General features: G+C 49.4%; 1 protein-coding gene and 1 long non-coding RNA gene across 2 annotated transcripts in view; both read left to right on the forward strand.

Annotated features, from left to right (window-relative positions):
* Positions 1–23031, forward strand: part of LOC135372433 (uncharacterized) — a 119260-nt gene that overhangs the window by 47451 nt on the left and 48778 nt on the right. Inside the window, exons 6-9 of the mRNA XM_064606044.1 lie at positions 11036–11104; positions 15300–15445; positions 15538–15590; positions 18381–18495. Of these exons, the coding sequence (XP_064462114.1) occupies positions 11036–11104; positions 15300–15445; positions 15538–15590; positions 18381–18495 (383 nt within the window). The remainder of the gene's footprint in view (positions 1–11035; positions 11105–15299; positions 15446–15537; positions 15591–18380; positions 18496–23031) is intronic.
* On the forward strand, positions 4664–5580 carry LOC135372502 (uncharacterized). The gene is made up of 2 exons (XR_010416009.1): positions 4664–4784; positions 5400–5580. It is a non-coding gene; the product is annotated as an uncharacterized LOC135372502 (long non-coding RNA).

Here is a 23031-nt window from a genome sequence, read left to right on the forward strand (position 1 = left end):
TCGGCTCGCACTTGCTGGCCGTCCACGGAGAGCATCGAATGAGACAGGTCGTAATGACGGAATTTGTAGGGGTTCGATTGGATGTCGCCGAGAAAGTCGGACGTGGCGAGCAGGGCGACGCATAATTTGGAAGGTACCCTTTCGGGGTAAACGTTTTCAAAGTGAGCGTCCAAGCTCCCAGCACTCAAGCTCCGCACCTTGGTTTCCAATCCGCGTAACACGTAGATGCCGGCGTGGTCTGAAGCCGCCGCTCGTATTCCAAAAACAGGGAAGGTGCCAGCGTCACCTTTTTCAAGTGTAACGTCATTTCTTTAATGTCCACCTCGTAATTGTACGTTTTCTTGTCTTTGGGGACCGATACGAGTTTAAATTCGTCGTTGTTTAACAGGAAAACGACGCGAATTTCGATGGCAGGTACCATCAGGCGCGGCTGTTGAAACAGGTCGGTATTGATCTGTCCGACCAGGTTAAAGTATTTTCCACCCTTCGTCGCTTCGTAACGTTGTTTCGGACCGCGAGACGAGACGTCGTAATCGTCCTTTAAATGTTCGTCGTCCTCGACATAAAGTCCAGCCGCGTGCACTGTTTCTTGAGCCGCGGGCGTGGAATGAAGCACGACGTCCAAAATACTCCTGTAGGCGTACAACTCGTTGGAACTGACGAGTTTGTTGTTCGCATAAACGGTGACCGTCTTAAACATGCCGCTCAACAGGTGGTTTATTGGGAAAACGACATCTTTCTCGTCCATTTCTTCCCCGTCGTCGCGAACAATGCGCACGGTCAAAGACACGAAACTGACGTAGAGATCCAAGTGTGCCCTTTGCAAATTCTGAATACAAAACTCGATCACGGAATTATTTACCCCGTTGACCGGATAAAAAAGTTGGTACGAAGTATCTTCCACGCCGTATTGAATGGAAGGGGGTTCGAATATCATCACGTCACTCGTTAGACAGATCGGCGTCTGTATTTTTCCTTTCGTTGACGTCATGACGGAGCGCGCGCAGCGGATGTGTGACCTTCACGGCGTACCAAAGATATCTGCAGGTGCGTCGTGTGTCGGCGCCTTTTGTTGTCGTTTGCGGCGTTTCTTCCCATTGTTGTTGCTTCCAGAGCCCTCCATGGAATCCAGCACGTCTCTCCCCGTTGCTATGGCCGTCTTTTTTACTGCGCGCGATATTCCTTCGCCATCGGCCAAATTCCGCGCCAAGCGCTTCAACGTTCTATTGGCGATCGGTTTTATTTGCTGCCAGATGGGAACGATAAACTTGGATATGTTGCTCAACACACCGCCCCCTCGTTGGAAAAGGGGTCCCATGTACACGGGAATTATTTTGGGGGAATTACGGTACATATTTGAAATGCAACGTTAGATTGGTTCTGCCTTTGGACCGCAACGGCAAACGTCTTCCCGTTTCGTCCGCGAGAACGATCGTCACTGAAGGAATTTCGAATTGAGACAGGTTAAAATACTGGATGTTATCTAACGTGTAGGTGACGACGTGCTTGTCTTTCTCGTAATAAAAGGGTAGTATTTTTAATATAGGTTTTTTCCCGCTCCCCACGTACGTGGGTTCCATGATATCCGTGTACACGATTATGTTGTGAAACGGGGGTTCCAGGAGTACCTCGACGGAGCTCGTAGCATCCTCATCCCCCGTGAACACGGTACGCGATTCGAAGCCCAAAAGCACGGCCAGGTACTCGGAAAGTCTTAGGGTGGAGGTGCCCTCGGAAAGCCGAATTTTATATTTCTGTTCGGTTCCGTCGAAGCTGAAGCGCGCGCGTTCGCCTACGCGCTGATTAATCGCATTTAGAAGTGCTTGCGGCGTCGCATAATAGCCGGGAGGCAGATGTACTTGCAAAGATCGAGGAATTTTCGTCTTGATCGTGAAAGAAAATTGACGCGCTACGGGGAGAGAGACGCGTAGCGTTTCTTCGTGTCCCTCGACGGGTGTGAGATGTAGCAGCTTGACAAAGGGTTCCGGTACGTGCAACCCTTTCGGTGTTTTCAGAGAGTACACGTTATCCGCGAATTCTAGCGAGGCGTCCAGCTTGTGCGTCTGGAAATACTTGTTGAGTGTGTTCCGTAGGGACGTGGTTTCCGAATTCAGAGTGACGTCGCCGAAAGCGACGGGTGCGGCGTGCTCCAATAAGATGGAGGTGGCTTCGCGTTCGCTCAATTTGGGGGGTTTCACCGCACGACCTGCTTCGCGGGACGCTAGCGAGGCGTCGAGCGCTTGCGCGAGCCGAGGGTCCAATTCCACGGCTTTCACGTCCACGGGTAAGACGAAGTCGTATCGCGATTTATTGTACGCGAAAGAAACGTCGAATTCCGAAAGGGCTTTTCCCAAATCCCTCTCGAGATCCGAGGTGACACGAAAAGTTCTGCCGGCTTCCACCGTGTCCTCGAAAGAAACCTCGATTTTCGCATCTTGCCTTTTGTACCCGATATTAAAAAAATCGTTACTTATGCTGAGATCCATCAGACCGACTTTATACCGGTTCGAGAGCTGAAGCGGACTATCGAAAGCTACCGTGAAGGCGTTGAGTTTATTCGAGGGAAACTTATCCATGCTGGCGTTCGAGAGCAGGTGGACGTAGATGTCCGACATCATTTCCCAATCTTGACCACGTCGCTGCTCGGAACCCAACTGTCGTGTTCTTTGTCGTAACCGAACCAGCGAACCAAGGAGAAGCTCTGACCGTTCACCTGCTTCTTCCTCAGCACTTTCGTTACTGGCCAAGGCTGATTGGCGTCTCGGGTTACGACGAGTACCTCCTCCGGGTAGAAAGATCCGTCCACTTCCTTACCCCGGTAATCTTCCAGGTGTACGATGGGAGGAGAGGTGTCTCTCAGGCGGGAGACGGTGAAAATCTGAGGCGACCAACTCCCTTCCGAGCTCTTATGAAAACCTTTTCTGTGAAGTAGGACCCTCACTTTATCCCCCAGTTTGAGCTTCTTTTTCACGGAGGGTACGACGGGCTTCCCATTTATCTTATTGAACAGCTCCAATTCGTTTTCGGGCGTGACTTCGGACGGGCTGATGCCCAAAGTCCTGTGTTTGGTGGTGTTGTAGTCGCGCACGATCTTGGGAAGCGCGGAAACGAAGTGGTATTTTCCCGTTACTCTAAAATAACGGAATATTCTGTCGCGTAAAGTGCGTATGACGCGCTCTGCCTGCGACGCTTTGATTACTGGAGAGAAGGTAGAATACATCTGTACCTTCTTTCGTGAGAGATACTCCTTGACGGTCTTGTTGTAGAATTCCCCGCCTCTGTCGCAAAAGATGCGTGTAGGTACGTTACCTCCCCGAAAAAGTCTTATCATGGCCCTTTTCATTTCGGCGGGGCGCTTCGTCTTTAGCGGGAGGGTGCGCAGAAAGCGGGAGAGGGAATCGATTGCCACGAGAATGTAGCGGTAGCCACCGTTGAATCTCTTGTATTTTGAAAAATCGGCGAGGTCCATTTGCCACACGTCGTTGATCTTGAGCGCGATGATGCGTCTCCTATTAAACTTTCTTCTGACCGGATGGTGGAGCGTGTAGGCATCCAGCTTTCTGAGAATGGCGAGAGCCTTCTTTTTGCTCAAGTGATGCGCTTTTCTATAGCGTTCCACACCCCCCAAACCACCCTCTGGTTTCTCATATCCCTCCATAAGTCGTCCACGCAATGGAGGCTTGCTGCTGCTGCTGCTGCTGCTGCTGCTGTTGAGGCTCGCGAGATTTGGGTAGAGAAATCAGACGCAATAGTTTCGAGACTTTGGGGGACTTTGGGAGACTACCGCGACGTGTCCCACTCTCGCGGTAGCTCCTTGGTAAATTTTACGGAGTCCCCGAATTCGTCCTGCATGCTCGGCGAAGCATATTTCTGCACGTAGAATATTTGTGACGGAGGCTTGTCTACCACGTCGTTCAGGTTCCTCAACACGTTAGCAACGAACGTAGATTTGCCGCACATGGAGGGGCCGCTTAAGATACAGCGAAAGGGATGACGGAAACGAAAAGGTTCGGGGGAAGACATGTTGCGTGCGTACACGTTGCACGAAGAGAAAGAAGAGACTGAGACTCGAAGAGAAATGCATCGCTTTTTATTTACACATCCTCGTCGTCGTCCTCTACATCGGAACTGCGTTCCCAATACAGATTGTCCAGGCTAAAGTTGGACTTCTTTTTCGCCAGTCTGTCCGCCGCTAAGATGCGGTCGAGCGTCTTCATCTTGTCCTGACACATTTCTTGACGTGCTTGCAACCATTCCAGACGGTGGACTTGAAAGGCTTCCTCCACGATGCCGCGTATAAATTCGCGAAGTTCTTCGTTTTTTGTCTTTTCCTTGCGACGACGAGAAACGCAGGAGAATAAACCACACATGGCGTTTTCCACGTATCGGTCAGAATGATGACGCGAGCGCGGTGCGCGCTGCCTTTATACAGATAAACGCGCGCGTGCAAAGAACGGAGAATGAAAGCGAAACTGAAAAGCCACCCGTCGCCGCTAGGAGCGCGCGCGCAGCAGAGAGCCGAAACCGAAAACACCCGCGGCCGGCGCAGGGGGCGCTAGGAGCGCGCGCGCGCGCATGCGCGGACGGGTGGAGCAGAGGGCGCGCGCGCATCCATAGCGGCCGCTGCGCGTCGCCTCTCTCAGTTTCTCTCAGACCGTCGCGGAAGACGGACGTGCGCTCCGCGCGCTCGCTCACTTTCTGGCTGGATCTCGTAGAGAGCAGACGTACGTGTGTGTTCTCCGCGCTCGCTCAGTTTCTGCCTGGAAGTTGCCGCGGGGGAAAAGGTGAGTGATTTGACGCGCTCCTTTTCTCGTATGTTTGCCGTGTTTAGCGGTGACCGCGCTCGTGTTAAGCCTTTTCTCGCATGTTTAGACTTGTTTTGCGGTGTCCAAGCCTGTTGACGCATGTTTAGCGATGTGTGGTTCCCGCCTTGTGTTAGCTCCGTAGTGTTGAGGATAGGCCTAAGCGATCGCCCCCGTAAGCCTCTTTCCTCGTATGTTTGCCGTGTTTAGCGGTGACCGCGCTCGTGTTAAGCCTTTTCTCGCATGTGTAGCGATGTGTGGTTCCCGCCTTGTGTTAGCTGCGTAGTGTTGGGGTTAGGCCTAAGCGATCGCCCCCGTAAGCCTCTTTCCTCGTATGTTTGCCGTGTTTAGCGGTGACCGCGCTCGTGTTAAGCCTTTTCTCGCATGTTTAGCGATGTGTGGTTCCCGCCTTGTGTTAGCTGCGTAGTGTTGTGGTTAGGCCTAAGCGATCGTCCCCGTAAGCCTATTTCCCCGATGTGTACTGTTTTCTGTTTAGCAGTAGCGGTTAGACCTTTTCTCTCTCGCATGCCTAGACTTGCTTGGCAGTGCTGTCATTTTTACCTGCCGCTAGTATCTTGTTCTGTCTTTCTCGTCTAGAGCTATGATGGTGGCGCCATCTGGTGTGATGCCTTGCAACTAAGTGGCCACCTGTCGTCGATCTCTGCAACTGCTGGGTGCAAACTACCAACATGGCGGGCGCTGGTCACTCGGGTGTTGCGGAGCGGCTTCTTCGCCGCGGCATCGTTGATTTTCGAATAAATTGTTTCTCTCCACTCTATTTCTATCTTTTTATTTTATTTTCTGCCTATTATTTTTATTTTTTATGGACTCTCATAGTGCACAACGCTCAGCTGGTCTGGACACGAGTTAGACTTTCCCCAATTAGTGTGGTGGCTCCCTGGAGGGTGCTGATTAATGTGGGGGGTCCCAATTAGCTCTAATTGCCAATTAAATCGTGTTCAGGCCAGTTGGGCGTTGTGCACTATGAGAGTCCAGTACCTACTACTGCTTTGGCTGTTGGGTGTGTGATTTTGTTCCCGTGTGCCCCCTACCGACAGCGGCACCGCATGCTGCTTGGGCGATTATCTCCTCGTCAGCACGTATGCGCTCTTAGACACACCAATGGCGGCGCTGGACACGCGGCCGACATCTTGTCTAAAGCCCAGCGGTCAACGCTGTGCTGCACGGGTGGTCTTGGTGGTTACGCGTTTGTATGTTCCGTTTAAGCCTGACTGTGTATCGTCATGAAGTAGGAGAACTACCTACGTAGGTAGCCCTGAGCGTGACCGTGTACGGGCTGTTTCACCTGATGTGTCACAAAACTCGATTTCAAAATATGTCTGAATGTTTTGGAGTCAACGGTATTTACCTTCTGCGACCTTTGCCATGACCTAAGACCCCTTGATCCGTCTTCAGCCGCGAGAAATTGAATTTTCTGAATTGAACTCCTCAAGTCAGTGGAAGCCTTTTTCTTTTTTCTTTTTTTTTGCAGCAAGGGAAACACACATTTCGATTTACCCGATTCCACTGAACGACACATTCCCGGTTGGTCAGACACTTGGGTAAACTAACAGCCGCCCTCAGTTCCCCCTCCCTCTCTTCTCTCCCCTCATGTGAGCATCATAGATCATGTACTTTGCCACTCACCCACTGGGAGAAATCGTGGGATCGCCCATGTGACATCGTACAGATACACACGATCACGGACACACATGGCACAAATGCACAGCCATTGAACGCAGTAGACGCGGTTTTTTACGGCTTTTGACCCACGCGTCGGCCGTTATGCTTGGCAGCGGTCGGCATAAAAGTCGGCGGGGCGCACACCTCTAGGTGGGCCCCAGAACAAACCTTCCACGGAGTTGCACGATCAGGAGTACCGGAGTACCGAATGATAGTGGCAACACGGAACTTGACGTTCGTGTAGGGCTGTTATAGCACTCAAGTGGGTAGACAGCGAGTCAGGGACTACAGGCAGGAACAGAAAGGAATGTGATAGCAAAGTAGATGTAGTATTCTTATGAGATGTGATCCTTATCCCTCGAGCATAGATGCGCTTTTATGATGTCTTCAGACTGGTCGCCCCGATACTCCGAGGCGGAGCGAGCCAGACTTGCATCTCGCTACAGCTCCGAGACGGAAAGATAGTGCACTAGCCGAACGCGGCGTGGGTTCGAGCAGAGAAGAGTACAGGGAATGTTACCTCACGTGACTTCCGGTGTTTCTCTGGAAGTCAAAACAACCACGACGTAAAGCGCAGAACATGACATACATGGCAGAACACACACAGCGCCGAAGCTGGCGCAGTCACGTCACCGGAACCCAACCAGATTTAGCAACCGCTAGAATGGCATTGGTGAGACCGCTCTAGAGCACTCCGAGTTCGACGAAAGAGCGCCAAATGACGCATTCGAATGTCGTCAGGGTCAGTGATTTATCCAGACCTCTCTCCCAACAGCCGCAAAATCTGAGCGACACGCCCTACTTTTATCAGATTATACGACATGTCGCAAAAAAAAAGCATAAAAATACACGGATTAACCTCCATATTGTGACGTCACGTGACCCCCCCCCCCCCTCCCCCCGTTGTGGAGCAGACACCCCCTGGAAGAAATTCTGGGTAAACCACTGGTGAGAGTGCTGTTTCGAGCAAACGAAGGAGAAACGTTGCTAGGGATCAATTAGAAGCAACCACTCGAAGACAAAATTAGATAATATAAGATATCGCAAGGAGATATCGTTGGGCCTGCAGGTACAACATATGGAAGACTAGACAGAGAGACGGGTAAAGGATGGCTTTATTGGAGAGAGTGGAAAATGAATGAATCCGCTGTAAGGCGCGTGCGTGGGATGCAGGTGAATATAGTTGAAGGTGAAGATATGTTTAACTACTAATGTAATGACTGTTTGTTGCATGTCCACAGATGTATTCCTCAAGTGAATCTTCATTGCGTCAAGTAGTTGTGAGCGGCATGCTTGGTTACCAAACAATCCGATAGAGACCCTTTCTGTTCGTATTTTCTTGCATGCCAGGACCTTGAATAAGCTTCTGTTAATAAATGTTCTTTGACGTCCGCCATCGAGTATCTGTAGTACTGATCTTTCTTCTCGTGTTCCTCTAGCCAGGGCTTTCGCAGTTTGCAATAATACAGTACGATGAGTTGACTCCGTGAAAGTGGTTTTAAGGCTAACCTGTGCCGAGGTGTCCGATGCAGCGTGTGATTTCTTTGGCTTGTATTCAAGATCACACATACTGGACACTTCTTGGTGTTTTGCGAAGTGATTTTGCTTCGTGCATCTAGAGCATAACTGCTGCATTGCTATCATTCTTTCTCTCTCTCTCTCTCATCTAGCGACTTGCTGCTAATAGAGTCTGCCGTGTTATGTGCTGTGTCGTTGCAGAACATGCACACCTGTAGTTTTCCATCCTTGGTCACGCTGTGCAACGTCGTTGCGGGATCTTCCATTTGCCTTCTAGTTCTATTGTAAGGATCCTTTTCCCATGATTCTGCATTGTAGCTTGCTCCGAAGTTCGTTGATTAAGTTCTTCGCGATATTTCACCTTATTAGAGCAATCATAAGTAACTGCAGACCTTCTTTATGACACGAAGCAGCTGTGCATGTCGACGATTCTTCAACGGTGGTTAGGGTTCCCGGGAGCTTATCTTTGAGCAGCGCCATGTTGTTCGAGCAGTACCGGGTAAAACATACAGCAGTATGACTCCACCGTGGCACAAAGGCACTGCAGTAGTCTGATATGAGCATGGGTCGTATCGTTCAACTTGCGCAGTAGGTACACTTGACGGCTGCATCGTATTGGTTCTATACCTGCAAGTTTCAATAAATTATCCTGTATCAGGAGATGGACATTGCCAAAAGGCTCACGTAATATGCTAAGGGCACTCTCGTAGGTACCCGACGTTAACGGTAACCCTCGCACCAGCTCCCGTGGCATAGTGGTTAAGATGATCGCTTTCCACGCCGAGACTGGGAGGTGACACGCGTTCGAATTCTGTCATCCTGTTCTGTCTGGGGTTTTCCCTGGGTTTTACGAAGACTTTCCAGACGAATGTCGGCACAGTTCCCCCTGAAGTCGGCCCAGGACGCACACTAACCCCCCACTCCTTCCTGCTGTCCTCTCTCCGTCTGTGCACGTCTGTACGCCGCTCATAGCCAGAGTGGCTTCGGGGCGCTAACACGGGATTAAATTAAAAATGTAACCCTCGCACTGCGTTTGCGGCCTCGCCTTGTAATGCCGCATTAGGTAAGTCATCTTGTCGGCATTGGACAAACTGTTGCCATCTGTGCCATCTTCAGTCAAACGTCACTAACTCCAGTTTAGAATGTCGAACGGCACCATGTTCAATTTGTCGTGCGTTGTTGGCTTGTGATGGTTGAACATTTTCTCGATTCGTCTCAGACATTCGATCGGTTGAATCATGCTGTACTGTGTTTTGTACAGCAGCCGAAGCGTTTGTCTTGACTAGCAGTGATTCTTTTGTCTGAAACGTTGTAGTGTCAACACGATTTTGATATTCTATCTGTCGAGTATACTCTTCTTCAAACTCCTCTTGTGTTAATAAAGGTTCAGTTTGGGAGTCAGCATCGTTACGAAGAGCGTTGGCGTTGTTGAGAACATCTAAACGTTCCTTCAATTCGGTACGGTTACAGTCGGCTGTTCAGGTGCGCTGTTCGATGTCATAAATGAGGGTCGTTACCTGTGTGCCCAACACCTTTCTTTCCTTGAAGAGCCGAGACCTTTACATGATGCAGTCGTTATCGATGTAGCCTTTCTGAAGTCCTCCCTCTCTCAGTACGGTCGGCGTCAGAAGTTTCGGCACCAGTTTCTGGAAGGCAAGACTGAGAGACAGTTTATTGGAATGAGAGGAAAAGAAATGAATCAGGTGTAAGTCGCGTGCGTGGGAGGCAGGTGAAGATAGTTGAAGATAGATTCAACGCAGCATTGCTGACGTAAAAGCTCTGGAAAAGGAATCGGAAAATGTGTGTGTGCGCGCGCGCGTGTGTGTCTATAAGCTGCCTTTTTTTTTTCTTTGTGTAATGAAGAGCTCTTTTTGTATAAATCGTAGGTGTGTGCTGTGACATGGATAAACATTTAGTGCAAGTGCACTTCCATGCCGTGTGTTCCGCCCGTTTGCCTCGCCTTGAATTTAGCGCTTTTACGTCAGTGATAATATATAGCGTAAGATAGCGCGTTAGCATAGTCCGTAAGCGGGCATAAACGAAAACAAAAAAAACAGGAAGCTCTTTTAGAGTACGCATCTCCCTCGGCAGTGCTCGGTGCTGTACACGAGGAAAGATGGCGCCTTGAAGGACAACCCAGCGCTTCTGAGGAGCTGCACGAAGCCTGTAGCAAATAATGACGTTAAATCTCGTTTATCACATAGCTGATCTGATTACTTCGAGCTTCCCCACAACTGAAGCCACCATGAAGCCAATACAACAAAAAACACTGATTCTCTATTCGTTTCTGCAGGCGCTCATCACGATTACGAGGGTTACTGGACAGAAAACTATGATTTATTTATTTTGTTCCGTGTTAGCGCCGTGAAGCAACTCAGGCCATTAGCGGCGTACAGACGTGGAGAGACGGAGAGAGGACAGCAGGAAGGAATGGGAGACAGAAGGGTTAGTATGCGTCCCGTGCAGACTTGAGGCTGAAATGTGCTGACATTCGTCTGGAAAGTCTTCGGAAAAAAAAAACAGGGAAAACTCCATGCGACAGAGTCGGTGGTAGGATTCGAACCAGCCACCTCCCAGTTTACTGCATGACCTAGGAGTAACCATCACAGAGCGGGTGCTTTCATGCCCTCGTCCACGTCCTTTGTATGGTTCATAGGAGTTAGGGAAGAGCAAAAATCTGCCCACCGGGAGTGTCGAGCAACATGTGCTCGAAGTGTAAGGTGTTGTCGTATGACGAGAGCTAGTCAAACCTGCTTTTCGAAGTCCAGCCTTTGGTTGCCCTTTGTAACGGACACATCAACAAACATGAGCGCATTATGCACGTGTCAAAAGCATTGCAGCAGCAATTGTTCCTGTCGGTTGTACTCTCTATACTATAATAAAATAACAAACTATAATAAATGACTTTTAAAAAAAATATTTTGATAACTGCTCATTAAACAGTTAGGTCGCTGAAGGCGACAGAGCTTTGTGCGTTTGAAATTGTGTCTGGGTTCCACGTGACGTCCCAACGTCTATTCCTCGCCCTCTAGGTTACTCTAAGGTTTGCCGGCACTCTACCCAGGATCAAGTTCAGGCTCGTTGGTGTCTACTGGTCAAAGGTGAGGAACGGTATTCGTATTCACAGCGCAAAGTAGCAGAGAGGAAAGTCTGTCACAACAATACAGTTACGAGTTAGAGCTACGTATAACACATACTCTAAATCTCTGGTTGCTAGCGCCTCCTGATTTTCGCGAATTTTAAGGCCATGCGAAAACCTCGAGAAAAAGTGCTCATTGCTTACTGGCGTTTGAACTGCTTTGCAGCACAAGCGCCTGCAATACCGCTTTAATAAGGTGCAATAAAGGCAATCTAATGTTGAATTCCAATGGCAGATTCGGAGCGCCTCCGGAGCAAGTTTTGTTGCTCCGCCGAGAGCAAGTATGTTCGATTGGCAGATTGGGAACAGTTCTGGAGTATTCCAATGGCAGCTTTGGAGCGGCGTTCGAGCCAAGGTCACTCCAGGGAGCAACCGAGACTGCTCCGCCAAACTAGGCAGATTCAACCGGAACTCTACGTGACGTGTCACTTGTCGCTCGTGCTTCCTATTTCCTGTCTCTACGTCGCCAACATGGCCGCTTCGCAACGCGTCTTCGCCGTGACTAGTATTTCGCGTCGTACGTTGGCGATTTTGTTTCATGAAGGAAGCGATAAGTCAGACATTACCAGGGCAACGTTAGGAGATTAGGAGGACCTTGATGTTGCAAAACATGGCGTTATAATGGAACATGAGTACCTTCTTCTTCTTCTTCCTCCGTCTCTGGCCGCCATCCACCAAGAGAGATTACCCAGGGCTAAACTCCAAGTTGTGCGGAAGTGTTCCAGTCGCAGATTCGGATCACTTGCTCTAGGCCAGATCAAGCCGCTCCACTGCGGAGCCTGCCACTTGCTCCGACTCTGCCATTGGAATTCAACATAAGACGCCAACCAGGCCATTAAATTTAGCACCTGGATTTTGTCAAATTTCATGGCCGCGAATATCTGCCGTGCGCCCCCCCCCCCCCTTCCAAGAAAAGAATAGGCACCGGTCTTAGGATAGAGTAGGGTAGTGTAGGGATTCTGGATTTTCCCGCGCAGTGCACGCAGTTGTGGAGACATGTGCATTAGAACGTGTTTGCGGTAAGCTCATGCAAACAGTCTGAAAGACGGCAGGTTACAAAAGTCAGCGAGTGCTAGTGGCGGGACTCAAACCCATAACTCTCTTAAAAGAGGTGTAGGGTCCAATTCCGCCACGGTACTGCTGGCTTTTCGTAAAGCCCTCTCTTTCGTATCTTCGTTTGGGCGTCGATTAGGTTTAAATGTTTGTTGTTCCAAATTATTAGTTCAAGCTCCGCAACTCATGTTCATGTAAACAGTACTCTCGGAGTTTTGCCACGTTATGCCTCTGCCACAGGAGCACGAAAACACGACATTAAAGGTAGACACCGGGAGAAGTCGAAATTCTTGTAGTGACTGAGAAAATGAGTCCGGTAAAGTCTCTAGAAATGACAGACAAAATTAGCTTCAGAAATTGATGTTCTGAGGCTGGAACACACAGAAGGACAAATACATACAAAGCCTCAACTGCCTAAGAAATTAATGATGAAAGATGGAAGTCACTGAAAAGGTTAGCCAGCTGTAGGACTCGATCTCACATCTTCTGGATGAACCTTCTGGAACCTTTTCAGCGACTTCCATCTTTCATAATTAAAGTTACCTTGGCGATCAGACTCGATAGCTGCCCCCCCCCCCCCCCAAAAAAAAAGTGAGCTTATATCGAAACCGATACTTCAGAAAGCTCCCTCTCCGGCCTCCTGTACCTCGCGTGACGCCACGGGTAGCCCTGCGTGGGCTGACTGCTGCCGTCTACTTCAGTTTCGGGTTTTGATACCTTCGTGCCACATGCACGAACAGTGATCTGTTTCCTCGATATATTTGTCTGACTGTGCCGACTGGGAGCAGAACCTATGTGGAACGGCGAGCGCGACGAATGCAGGTGACGTGAAGAACACCAAATCACTCCAAGTAAAATATAAAATTTTCTAATTATCTGGCACTTGGGGATGAATAATTGCGTCCAATGAAGCTTCATACGACATGGATTGATCGAGCATTAATTGTTACTTGACCATGACTTGTCCGAATCATAGTTTCTGCCGAGTGAGATTGTTACAGCCCATTCGCCGATGCAATGGCTCTCACGCTTATTGTCTGCACAGAGTTACAGCTTTATTCTTGTATGAAACCACTTTGAAACGCACAGGGCAAGATTATTTCAGAATCTGAGGTTACGCGAGTATGATGAATGAAGGCGCCAAGCGGGCGCATCAACGTCAGGGCGTCACGGCGTTCAGTACTAGACCCCGGATTCCTAAGCAAATGCCTATTTTTTTGTGTGTTTTTTTTCGTGCAGTTGTAATAGTGCCTTTTCAATACAGGCGCACGAATTTGATGCTGTGGAACCTCCTGTATCGATTTGATAGCACCTATTCCGGCGTTAGTGCCTATTTTGTCGTAGCAGCCTAATGTCCGATTAAACATAAAAAAAATGCTTATATGACCCTGAAGCGATGGCCAGACTCCGTTATTTAGGCAAAACTGACTACGGTCTCGTACAAGTGTTTTTGAAATCATCGTCGCTTTGAAGAAGCCAGTATCTCAAATGTCCTGGAATGTAATCGGTTACTTCGGTTCTTCCGTGCAGTCGCTTGCTTAGTAGTTCTCTCTCTCCCTTCCAGCATTGTGATGTTGTTTCGTGGGTCCTGATTATAAAATATAGGCACGTTTCGTAACGGTTTTGTCGCAGTCTAGAACTGGCAGGGTTATTGGGGGTTGACACCTCAAAGAGTCCGCGAAGCTTTTTCGTTCGTTTTTATTTTGTATTTTTCGTACAACAAACTTAACGAACTGTAAAATGCTGAAAGAGGTGCTGCGACGTACGAAGGTAGGTACACGTCCGGTACAATTGCTACAGTTTAGCAACATGAGGAGGCTGCACTCCTGGCGGGCAATCAGTGCCAGCAAGTTACACGAGCGAAAGTGACGCCTATGTGGTCACACTTGATCCGCCATATTTGCGAGGTATTGCGAGTCTTGTGGTAATGTAGAAAGCGTAATCTAGAAGGGGAAGCTTAAAACACTCGAGGACTAAGAAATTTGCGCGTTAAGCTAAAGATTCCTATGCTCGAAGTCCGTCTCGTATATATCCCGTATGTTGCCTGCGACAAATCCTTGCGAAAAGTGTCGCGGAACCAGTGAAATAGCCAGAGGCCTTCTGACATTAGTTGGATGGGTAAGTTGTGCATTTCGTGCAGCAAAAGGTTAGAAAAACAGGTACAACTCCCATCCACGGTATTGTTCCTGCGGAGGGAACTGATTTATTCACGTTGTTTTTGCACCATGCGAGCTACATATTAAAAAAAACAAATCCAGAGTACCTATAATGCGCTTTTAGTGCCCGAATCGTTATTTTCAGCGCTTTTTGTAGGCGCCTAAAACTAGGTTTTCTCGTGCCTGAAGTCCGTCCTATAGCCTATCTGCCTGTAAAGTAAACCTGCCTTTAATCGCATAAAAATATGACCTGGACAAGACAAACAGATGCATGTGGCAACAGTTGCCCCAAAGACGTAGGCAAGAACCACGTCCACGTTAAATGTAATCACTTCGGATGTAGCGTAGTGTAGTGTAGTCTAAGAGCACTGAACACTGCGGGAACCTCAATAACATCAGAGGTAGAGGTACACCCTGCGTTCAATAGCCTCTCAACCTATAAACTAAAGCTGCCTTTAATCGCATAAAGACGTAACGTGGACAAGACGTACGGATGCATGTTCTGAGAAAAACTAAATATTTTCAAATTTGAGCTATTGACACAGCAAACAGTTCAGTTTTAGAATGAATATGAAATGTCTGACTTTTCTTGACGAAGACGCAAAAGCAACGCAAGACATGTCGCGTGAACGTGTTAGAGGTCGAATTGTCCTAAATCTAGTAAACGAAAGGACATGACTCTTGAGCCTTTTTGGTCGGTTTTCCTATGTTCGCATCATGTAGAAGAAGTCATAATTGATAACCACCTGGATACGGTGTTCTGCAAGACCTTGTCTTCACAGGCTGCCGTCACGTCTTCCCTTAAAAGCCCCTTCCTTAATGCACAACATGCCATGACACCGAATATACTTTGCTGGAACTGTACGATCACTAATAAAGGAAGCACACAGCATGCTTGTAGAAAGGATTGAAGGCATGCGTCTTAGACGTACTTTGTGTGACTTGTAGGGTACAGAAGAATTTAATAAATTACTGCAAAGCGGTCCCGAAAAGCAGGTGGACGGGGAAGATGTACTTGAGAATCTCCAAAAATATTTGAACGCTACCAGCAACGGCACCTATCCAACGCCGGACACCGTATACCTCATCACAAAGTAAGGAATACAGCCGTTTCACTTTATTGGGCACGCGGAGGAAGAACATTTGTCATATTCTAATCCACTTAAATGTTCTGACAATATTGCAGGCGACAGAACATCACAGAGTACTTCGATGAAAATATGACGCGTTTTGAATTAGGTAGGCACATTTGTTATTATTTAAAAACGCCACATCTTGTGTGTCGTTCATACTCAGGAACACTTGAGTACATATTATGTACATGTATCATACAAAATCGACAATGGTATTTCTGCAGAGCTCTTCGCTGTGCTCAAACCTTTGCAACTGTTAAAATAATACAAATACGCTGCAAACTAAAATACCAAATTTCACAAGATAGAGTGAATTAGAATAAACGACATCGCCATACCTGATACCAGAAAGCGACGTCTCGCAATCCAGAAAGAACAAATGCGAAAGCAGCGGTAAGTTACTATAAACAGCATATAAGTTACAGTTACAACACACAACTGCAACGTTTTAAACAATGTAGAGAGTTAGAACTGCAACGCTTTAAACAATTATCCAGTTAGAACTGAACAGAAACATTTTCTCAGTTTAAGTAAATTGCCACATCGCTCCAGATGATTCCCAATCACATCATTCTCCACACTAAAAAGTTCGGCTGGAGCACAAATCCTTCTCGTTCTGAAAAATGAGGGAACGACGTGTGGGTGAAAAACAAAACAGGAAGAAACATAGGAATATCTAGAAAGCTCGATTGGAGGTACATTTTACAGTTACTCTTATAGGACGTGGAAGACACATTGAACTGAATTTGAATTGAATTGAATTTTATTTTATTATTTTAAGGCAGGAAATAGCAAAATGACGCTGATGATGCTCCTCTTCCCCCTTACAGTACAGCACTTCCTTATACAAAAGCGTTTAACACCATACTGTATAAGCAATGTACAATATTATGCAACGAAATATTACATTACAAGTAATTCATAATTCGTTACAAAAACACATTTTGGCGATGTGCAATTGCAAAAGTAACCTACCACAGCACATGCAACACAGATGCTAATCACCACAAAAACGAAAAAAAGTTATCCTTTGGTTATCTACAAATGGTCAACGTTCCTATGAATAAACCGATACTGATGGCAGTATATATCTTAAAGATTGTGTACCATAATTTGTCCTGTACACAGAGTTAAATACCACAACTCCCTTGGGGTATGGTAACAGCATGTTCGCCTATATGGGTTGCAAAGCTCAAGAAATGCATGTCAGAATCGTCAGGGTTAGGTTATAGTAATAAAACTACAAAATTAGAATAACTCTTTTTTTTTGCAGTACTCACAACTTTTTTTTTAAAGTCCCGCTTAGCGCCGCGAAGCAACTGTAGCTATGAGCGGCGTACAGACATGGACAGATTGAGAGAGAACAACAGCAAGGAGTGGGGGACGGGGGGGAGTACACACAACTGGTTCATGCAGCTTTAAAGAGGCTATCTCATCCGCAAACGTGTTTATGAGAACGATACGGTAATATTAGTCGCCTCTTCACAGTCAACTTGGTCAAGTTTTTCTTCCGCGAACTGGGGGGGGGGGGGGGGGGGTATTTATTAGAACGAAGAAGAGCGAAGCTCAGCCAAACCGTATGCCGGCTTGCTAATCTGAAACATAATAACAACATAATAAGAAAAGAATAGAAGTGGGAAACAAAGGATAAACTAACAAAACATCAAAGAATGGTAAGCTACCTTAGAGACAAACAAGATTTAAAGAAAAGATGGGAGTAATGTGTGTGAGGGTGAGAGGCGAGGATCAGGCACTGAAAAATGTGGTGACAGGTGGTATAGTGAAGTTCGCAGGCTTTGCATGAGACCTGCGTCGCTTTGGAACGTGGAAAGTGCTTTGGCCACAGACCGCTGTGTGGGATGTGGTATTGGGCCGAGCAGAGTGGCCAGACAAAAGTCTCTGTACCGCAGCTCGAGTAAGCGTCCTCTGAGCGTGGCTCGAGGGGCGTCGAATCTGCGGCAGTCGAGGAGAAGATGCGAAACATCAGCTTCAACAGCGCAAGTTGTGCATTTACGCGAGTGGAGAAGACTCGTTTTATAGGAAAGCACACTCTTAATTTTTTTACACCCTTAGGGTGTATTAAGGGTGTAATCCAGAAGTGCGATAACTCACTCCCTTTAGGGTGTAATGTAATACCCTAAAGCGAGTGAGTTATCGCACTTTTGGATTATACTCCCTTACTACACCCTATTTGGTGTACAAAAATTAAGATTGCAGAGGTGTCCCGAACACCTGGGAAGCCCCACACAAGCCATGTATAAAAGCCAGATTTCAGGACCCGACTTCTATTGAAGTACTGAACGGAAGCCTACCGTATTTGAAGATTTAATACGGTATACCTTACTGCAATTTACTGTACCAAAACTATTACTTTCAGCTCTGTGTACATTCTGCATGCGTGCTGCAAGTGGATTGATGTCAAAACGAACTCACACTGTACACATTTAAAAGCAACACTTCTCGTGCAAACATCTTTAAAATCGGCAGTAAGGTAGGATGCCGATCCTGAAGCTCAGTCATTCGATTGCATAATCCAACACACTCCGACATGCATTACAGTGCAAGGGACGTAAAAGAAAGAATTGCCTACCACAGTGGTGTCACTCATTCGCAAACAACAACTCGAACAAAGATATGCTAACGACTTTGTAGAGTGCTTCACCACTGCCTAATCTCATTACATGCTTTGATGAATGAAATGAGAATGTTTATGGAATGAAACTAGTTCACAGGCCGATTGAACTGGTGGCTGTCCAACAAAGAACAGAAACAGAGAACAAAGTTATTTTGGAATATAAAGTCCCACAACATGGACAAAGTTTAGCTACAACGTATTTGCTTTTGCAAGGTTATTGAGACATTTCGTTGCTAACAGGCACCATAATTCTCCTTGCAGTTCAAGGCATGGCATACGAAAGAGGCGTCTGCTCTGAATACAACGTTGCTGTCGGCTGGGACGATGGGACGTACTACCATGGCGTAGACACAGCTGTACGGCAAATGGCACACTTGTGAGTAATATTCGACCGAATGTGCCACGAAGCACTACGGATGTAAATTCTGAATTTTAAATGCTGATGCCTGAGAATCAGAAATCTGAAATGGAACTGGGCCCCTGACGGCATCACCTTTTCTTATTGGTTGAACTTGCACGCTACGGAAACTAATTTCGAAAGTGGATCCCAAGCACTGTTGGCGTGAAAACATCTTAGTCAGTGACTGTCTCCAAAAGAGTAGGTTATACAGAGAACCACGTCTGAATGAACGGTTGAGGGCGATTTTTTACTCCGTCCACTAGCATCGTGCAAACTTATAAAGTCGTGCCCTGGCCGTCCATTTAATCCTCTTTATACACTGGAAGGAACCAGTGGTGATCTCTTGTATGTAAGATATATCGTCACCATGTGCTACGAACTGAAGGATACGACATCCTTCTACAGTTGATACCAGGTCGCGCGAGCTTTTCGAGGGGACGAAGTGCCTGGCGGTTTGGTATTTGTCTTTCTTTATTAGACGCCCACACAGAATATATATTTCACTACCTCCAACGCGAATCCTGTTCTAGGTCTCTCCCTAGAACCAGACTGATAAAAAACTGATTCGTTGCGCGTGTAGTGGCGGGAAGTGAGGACGACCACGACCAGCCCCAGCGTGCCTGCTATTCGCTCGATGGCGCCAGGCTTCACTGTGTTTTGTAAAAGGAACCCGTGCTTCGCACTTCGTTCAATTAGCCCCGAAACATTGAAACAAACGTCTTCGCGACAGCTCTGGCTAGTCCGCTTCACTGGTGACCCGGACGTGGGACACCGAACAACAGGACTTTCGTTTCGCTTCGACGATGACCAGCAACGGGACCCCAAGCGACCCACCTTCGCAGACCCGCCCCCGCCATCGTACCCCATGGGTCATGTCGCTGTCCGTCTTCCGCCCATTTGGCGTCGCAACCCCAGCATTTGGTTTATGCAGGCGGAAACCCTATCGCAGCTGGCAGACATGTCTTCCCAACTGGCGGTGTATCGGCACATCGTCGCCGCGCTGCCGCCCGATATCGCTATGGAAGTTTCCGACGTCCTTCGGTCTTCTCCCGCGTATGACTCAAGGCTCAAGTCAGCTATTATTGAACGGACCACCATGTCCGAGCGAAAGCGCCTACAGCTGTTGCTGACGACCGAGGAGCCTGGCGACCGCACCTCAACCCAGCTTCTTCGCCCCATGGAAGCCTTGCTCTGCGATCGCGGGCTCGCCTTCGACGCCAATGTCCTCCGGGAGCTTTTCCTGCAGCGGTTTCCACAGCCGGCACAGATGATCTTGGCTTCCGTCACTAGCCTGCCACTTCAAGAGCTAGTTCAACAGGCGGACAGGATCATGGAGGTCGTCGGCCCCGCCTTTGCTTCCCTCGCTGACGCCTCTTCAGGATGTTCGCCGCGCGTCAGCATGCTGACAACGCGCCTGAAGGCTCGCTGAGCTCTCGGCTAGACCCGCTCCTTGAGGACGTCTCCGAAGTCCAGGAATGTGTCTCTGCCCTCTCTCAAGCTCAGGGGCGACCCCGTTCTCCAGTCGTCTCTCGCCGACGCCGCTCCGGTCACCGTCACTTCCGCGCTCGTCGACGGTCGTCTTCAGTGGCAAGCTCAGATTCTTCCTCGGCCTCTCTCTACTGGTATCACGCTCGTTTCGGAGACGGCGCTAAACTTTGCACGCGGCCTTGCGGCTCGACGGGAAACCTGGCAGGGGCACACTGACGGCGACCAGGGCTTCCTCGATTCCCCCTCCCACAGAAGTCGCCTGTTCTACGTTGTCGACCACGTCAGCAAGACTCGCTTTTTAGTCGACACAGAAACAGAGGTCTGTGGACGGTTCCCGCAAGTTGCTCGTAGACACCGCCACCAGCCTCCGAGTACAAGTTGCGCCTGCAGTTTCCCCGACCGGCTCTGTTGCCGCTACGACTGGCCATCTATGACGTCCCCGTTTGCTGACGTTCTCCGGGAGTTCCCCACTTTTACTCAGCCACCTGACTGTACGCGTCCTGTCACCCATGTGTCCATCCATGTGGTCCATCACATCGACACCACCGGGCTATCCGCTTTCGCTCGTGCTCCGCGACTAGTCCCTGAAAAGCTCAAGATCGCTAGGGCGGAATTCTAGTACATGATTGCCATCTTTGTAGCTAGGCCTTCTTTCAGCAACTGGTCTTCCGCCTTGCACATGGTGGCCAAGAAAACGGGTGATTAGCGCCCTTGCGGCGACTACAGTTCCCTCAACCTTGCGACTGTTCCTGACCGCTACCCATTACCTCGGCTGCAAAATTCTACGGTCAACCTCCACGGCACCACGATATTCAGCAAGACTGACCTCATGAACGCCTACCACCGGATCCCTGTCGCCTCTGAGGACATCAAGAAAACCGCTATCACGACGCCCTTTGGCCTGAGTTACCTCGGATGCTACGAAATGCGGCTCAAACATTCCAGCGGTTCATCGACTGCGTCACGCGTGGCCTTCCGGTCGTGTTCGCGTACACAGATGATTTGCTCGTTGCCAGTTCGACACCTGAGGAGCACGCCGAACATCTCCGGCTCCTGTTCCCCGGTTGGCTGCCCACGGCATAGTCGTCAACGTTCAGAAATACGAATTCCTCCTCCACAACGCCACCCAAGTTGCATTTCTCATCTAGCCAGTAAAGTTGAAGCAATTTCGAGCTCTAAGCGGCCTCAACCCGTTCGGCAGCTCCGCCGCTTCTCGGGCTGGTAAAGTTTTACCGCCGTTTTCCACCCCACTGCGCCGCCACCCTTCGGCCTCTGCAGGCCCTTCTCTACAAGTCGTCTCGTGGTGTGCAGACCTCTGCGTGGCCCACTGAAGCTCAATCGACTTTTGAGAAGATAAGGGTGACCTGTCAAACGCCGCTCTGCTTTTCCATCCCAAGCATGGCGCCCCTACAACACTTATGGTCGATGCCTCGAACTCCGCTGTTGGTGCTGGTGCTCCAGGAGCACTTCGGCGACTCTTGGCACCCCATCGCCTTTTTGTCGAACAGTCTCAAGGCGACTGAACGACGCTACAGCACCTTCGGCTGAGAGCTTCTCGGTGCCTTTTTCTGGTTGATCGGTATTTCCGGCATTTGCTTGAGGGCCGCATTTCACCATTTTGACAGATCATAAGCCGCTGACCAACGCCTTTCGACCCGCCAGTAGCAGGTACTCCCCACGAGAGATTAGGCATCTTGCCTTCCTGGCTGAATTCGGCGCATACATACAGTCTGTCAAGGGCTCGCAAAACTGCCCTGCCGACGCCTCGAGCCGCCCTTCGTCATTATCTCCTGTCTTAGATGCAGCCTCGCCTGAGGCTCTTGCTTCAGCAAAAGCACCTGACGACAACTTCCGCACTAGTCGGGAGCGTGAGTACTCCTGCCTTCAGCTCGAAGACGTTCCTCTTCCTGGCAGCAAGCTGAAGCTTTGTTGCGAAGTCTCCAGCGGTCGCCACCGCCCACTCATTCTCTCGGCGTCCCGACCTGCAGTCTTCTCTTCGCTTCACGATCTGGCACATCCTAGAATCAAGGCTACCCAACGTCTGATCGCGGAACGCTTCGTGTGGCCTTCCATGAACCCGACATCCGGGCCTGGGTAGGAAGTTGCCTCGCGCTTACCAGCGCTCCAAGGTCCACCAGCGCACCTTCAGCCCTGTCGTCAAGTTAACCACCCCTGATGCCCGCTTCACCGTGGTCCACCTCGACATCATTGGCCCGCTTCCCTCTTCATCAGGGTACCGCTACCACTTAATCGCCGTAGACCGGTACACCAGGTGACCCAAGGCTGCAGCCATGGAAGACAAGTCAGCAGAGACCGTCGCTTCCATCTTCCTCGCGACCTGGGTGTCCCGCTTTGGCGTCCCATCTCGTACTGCCACCGACTGTGGCCGGCAGTTCGAGAGCCACCTGTTCGCCTCCTTCACTGCGCTCCTTGGCACTTCTCGACTCCGGACCTCCTCGGACCACCCCGCAACAAACGGCCTGGTTGAGAGGCTCCACTGTCACGTGAAGGCTGACGACCGCGCTCACTGGGTAAACAACCTCCCCCTCGCCCTTCTTGGCATTCGTGCCGCCCTCGAGCCTGTCCTCAGCTGCAGTTCAGCCGAGCTGCGCGAGTACGTGCTGCGAGAGTACGGCTGCGCCCTCCCTCTCCCTGCTCAATTCTCCGCGCAGGCTCGCAAGCCCTGGAGCTGTCGTCATTCCTCGACTGCCTCCACCATGCTTTTGCGACACTTCGCCCCGTAACCACTCGTTCCTCTTCAAACCGCAACCCTCACCCCCCTCAAGAGCTGCACGCGGCTTCCCACTTCTTGCTTTGCACTAACGCTGTGAAGACGGCGCTCTCTCCACCTTACTCCGGCCCGCACCCCGTCCTCTACCAGTGCGGAAAGACCTTCAATATCTCTTTCAACGGCAGTGTCGACACCGTGAGCGTCGACAGGCTCAAGCTCGCTTTTGTAGAGTCTCCCATCTGCTGCTTCGGTGCTTCCGTCCTTCCCGCGCTTCCATCCAGCCGTCTCGCGCT

This window comes from Ornithodoros turicata, unplaced genomic scaffold (assembly GCF_037126465.1).
Source record: "Ornithodoros turicata isolate Travis unplaced genomic scaffold, ASM3712646v1 Chromosome15, whole genome shotgun sequence".
Taxonomy (NCBI): domain Eukaryota; kingdom Metazoa; phylum Arthropoda; class Arachnida; order Ixodida; family Argasidae; genus Ornithodoros; species Ornithodoros turicata.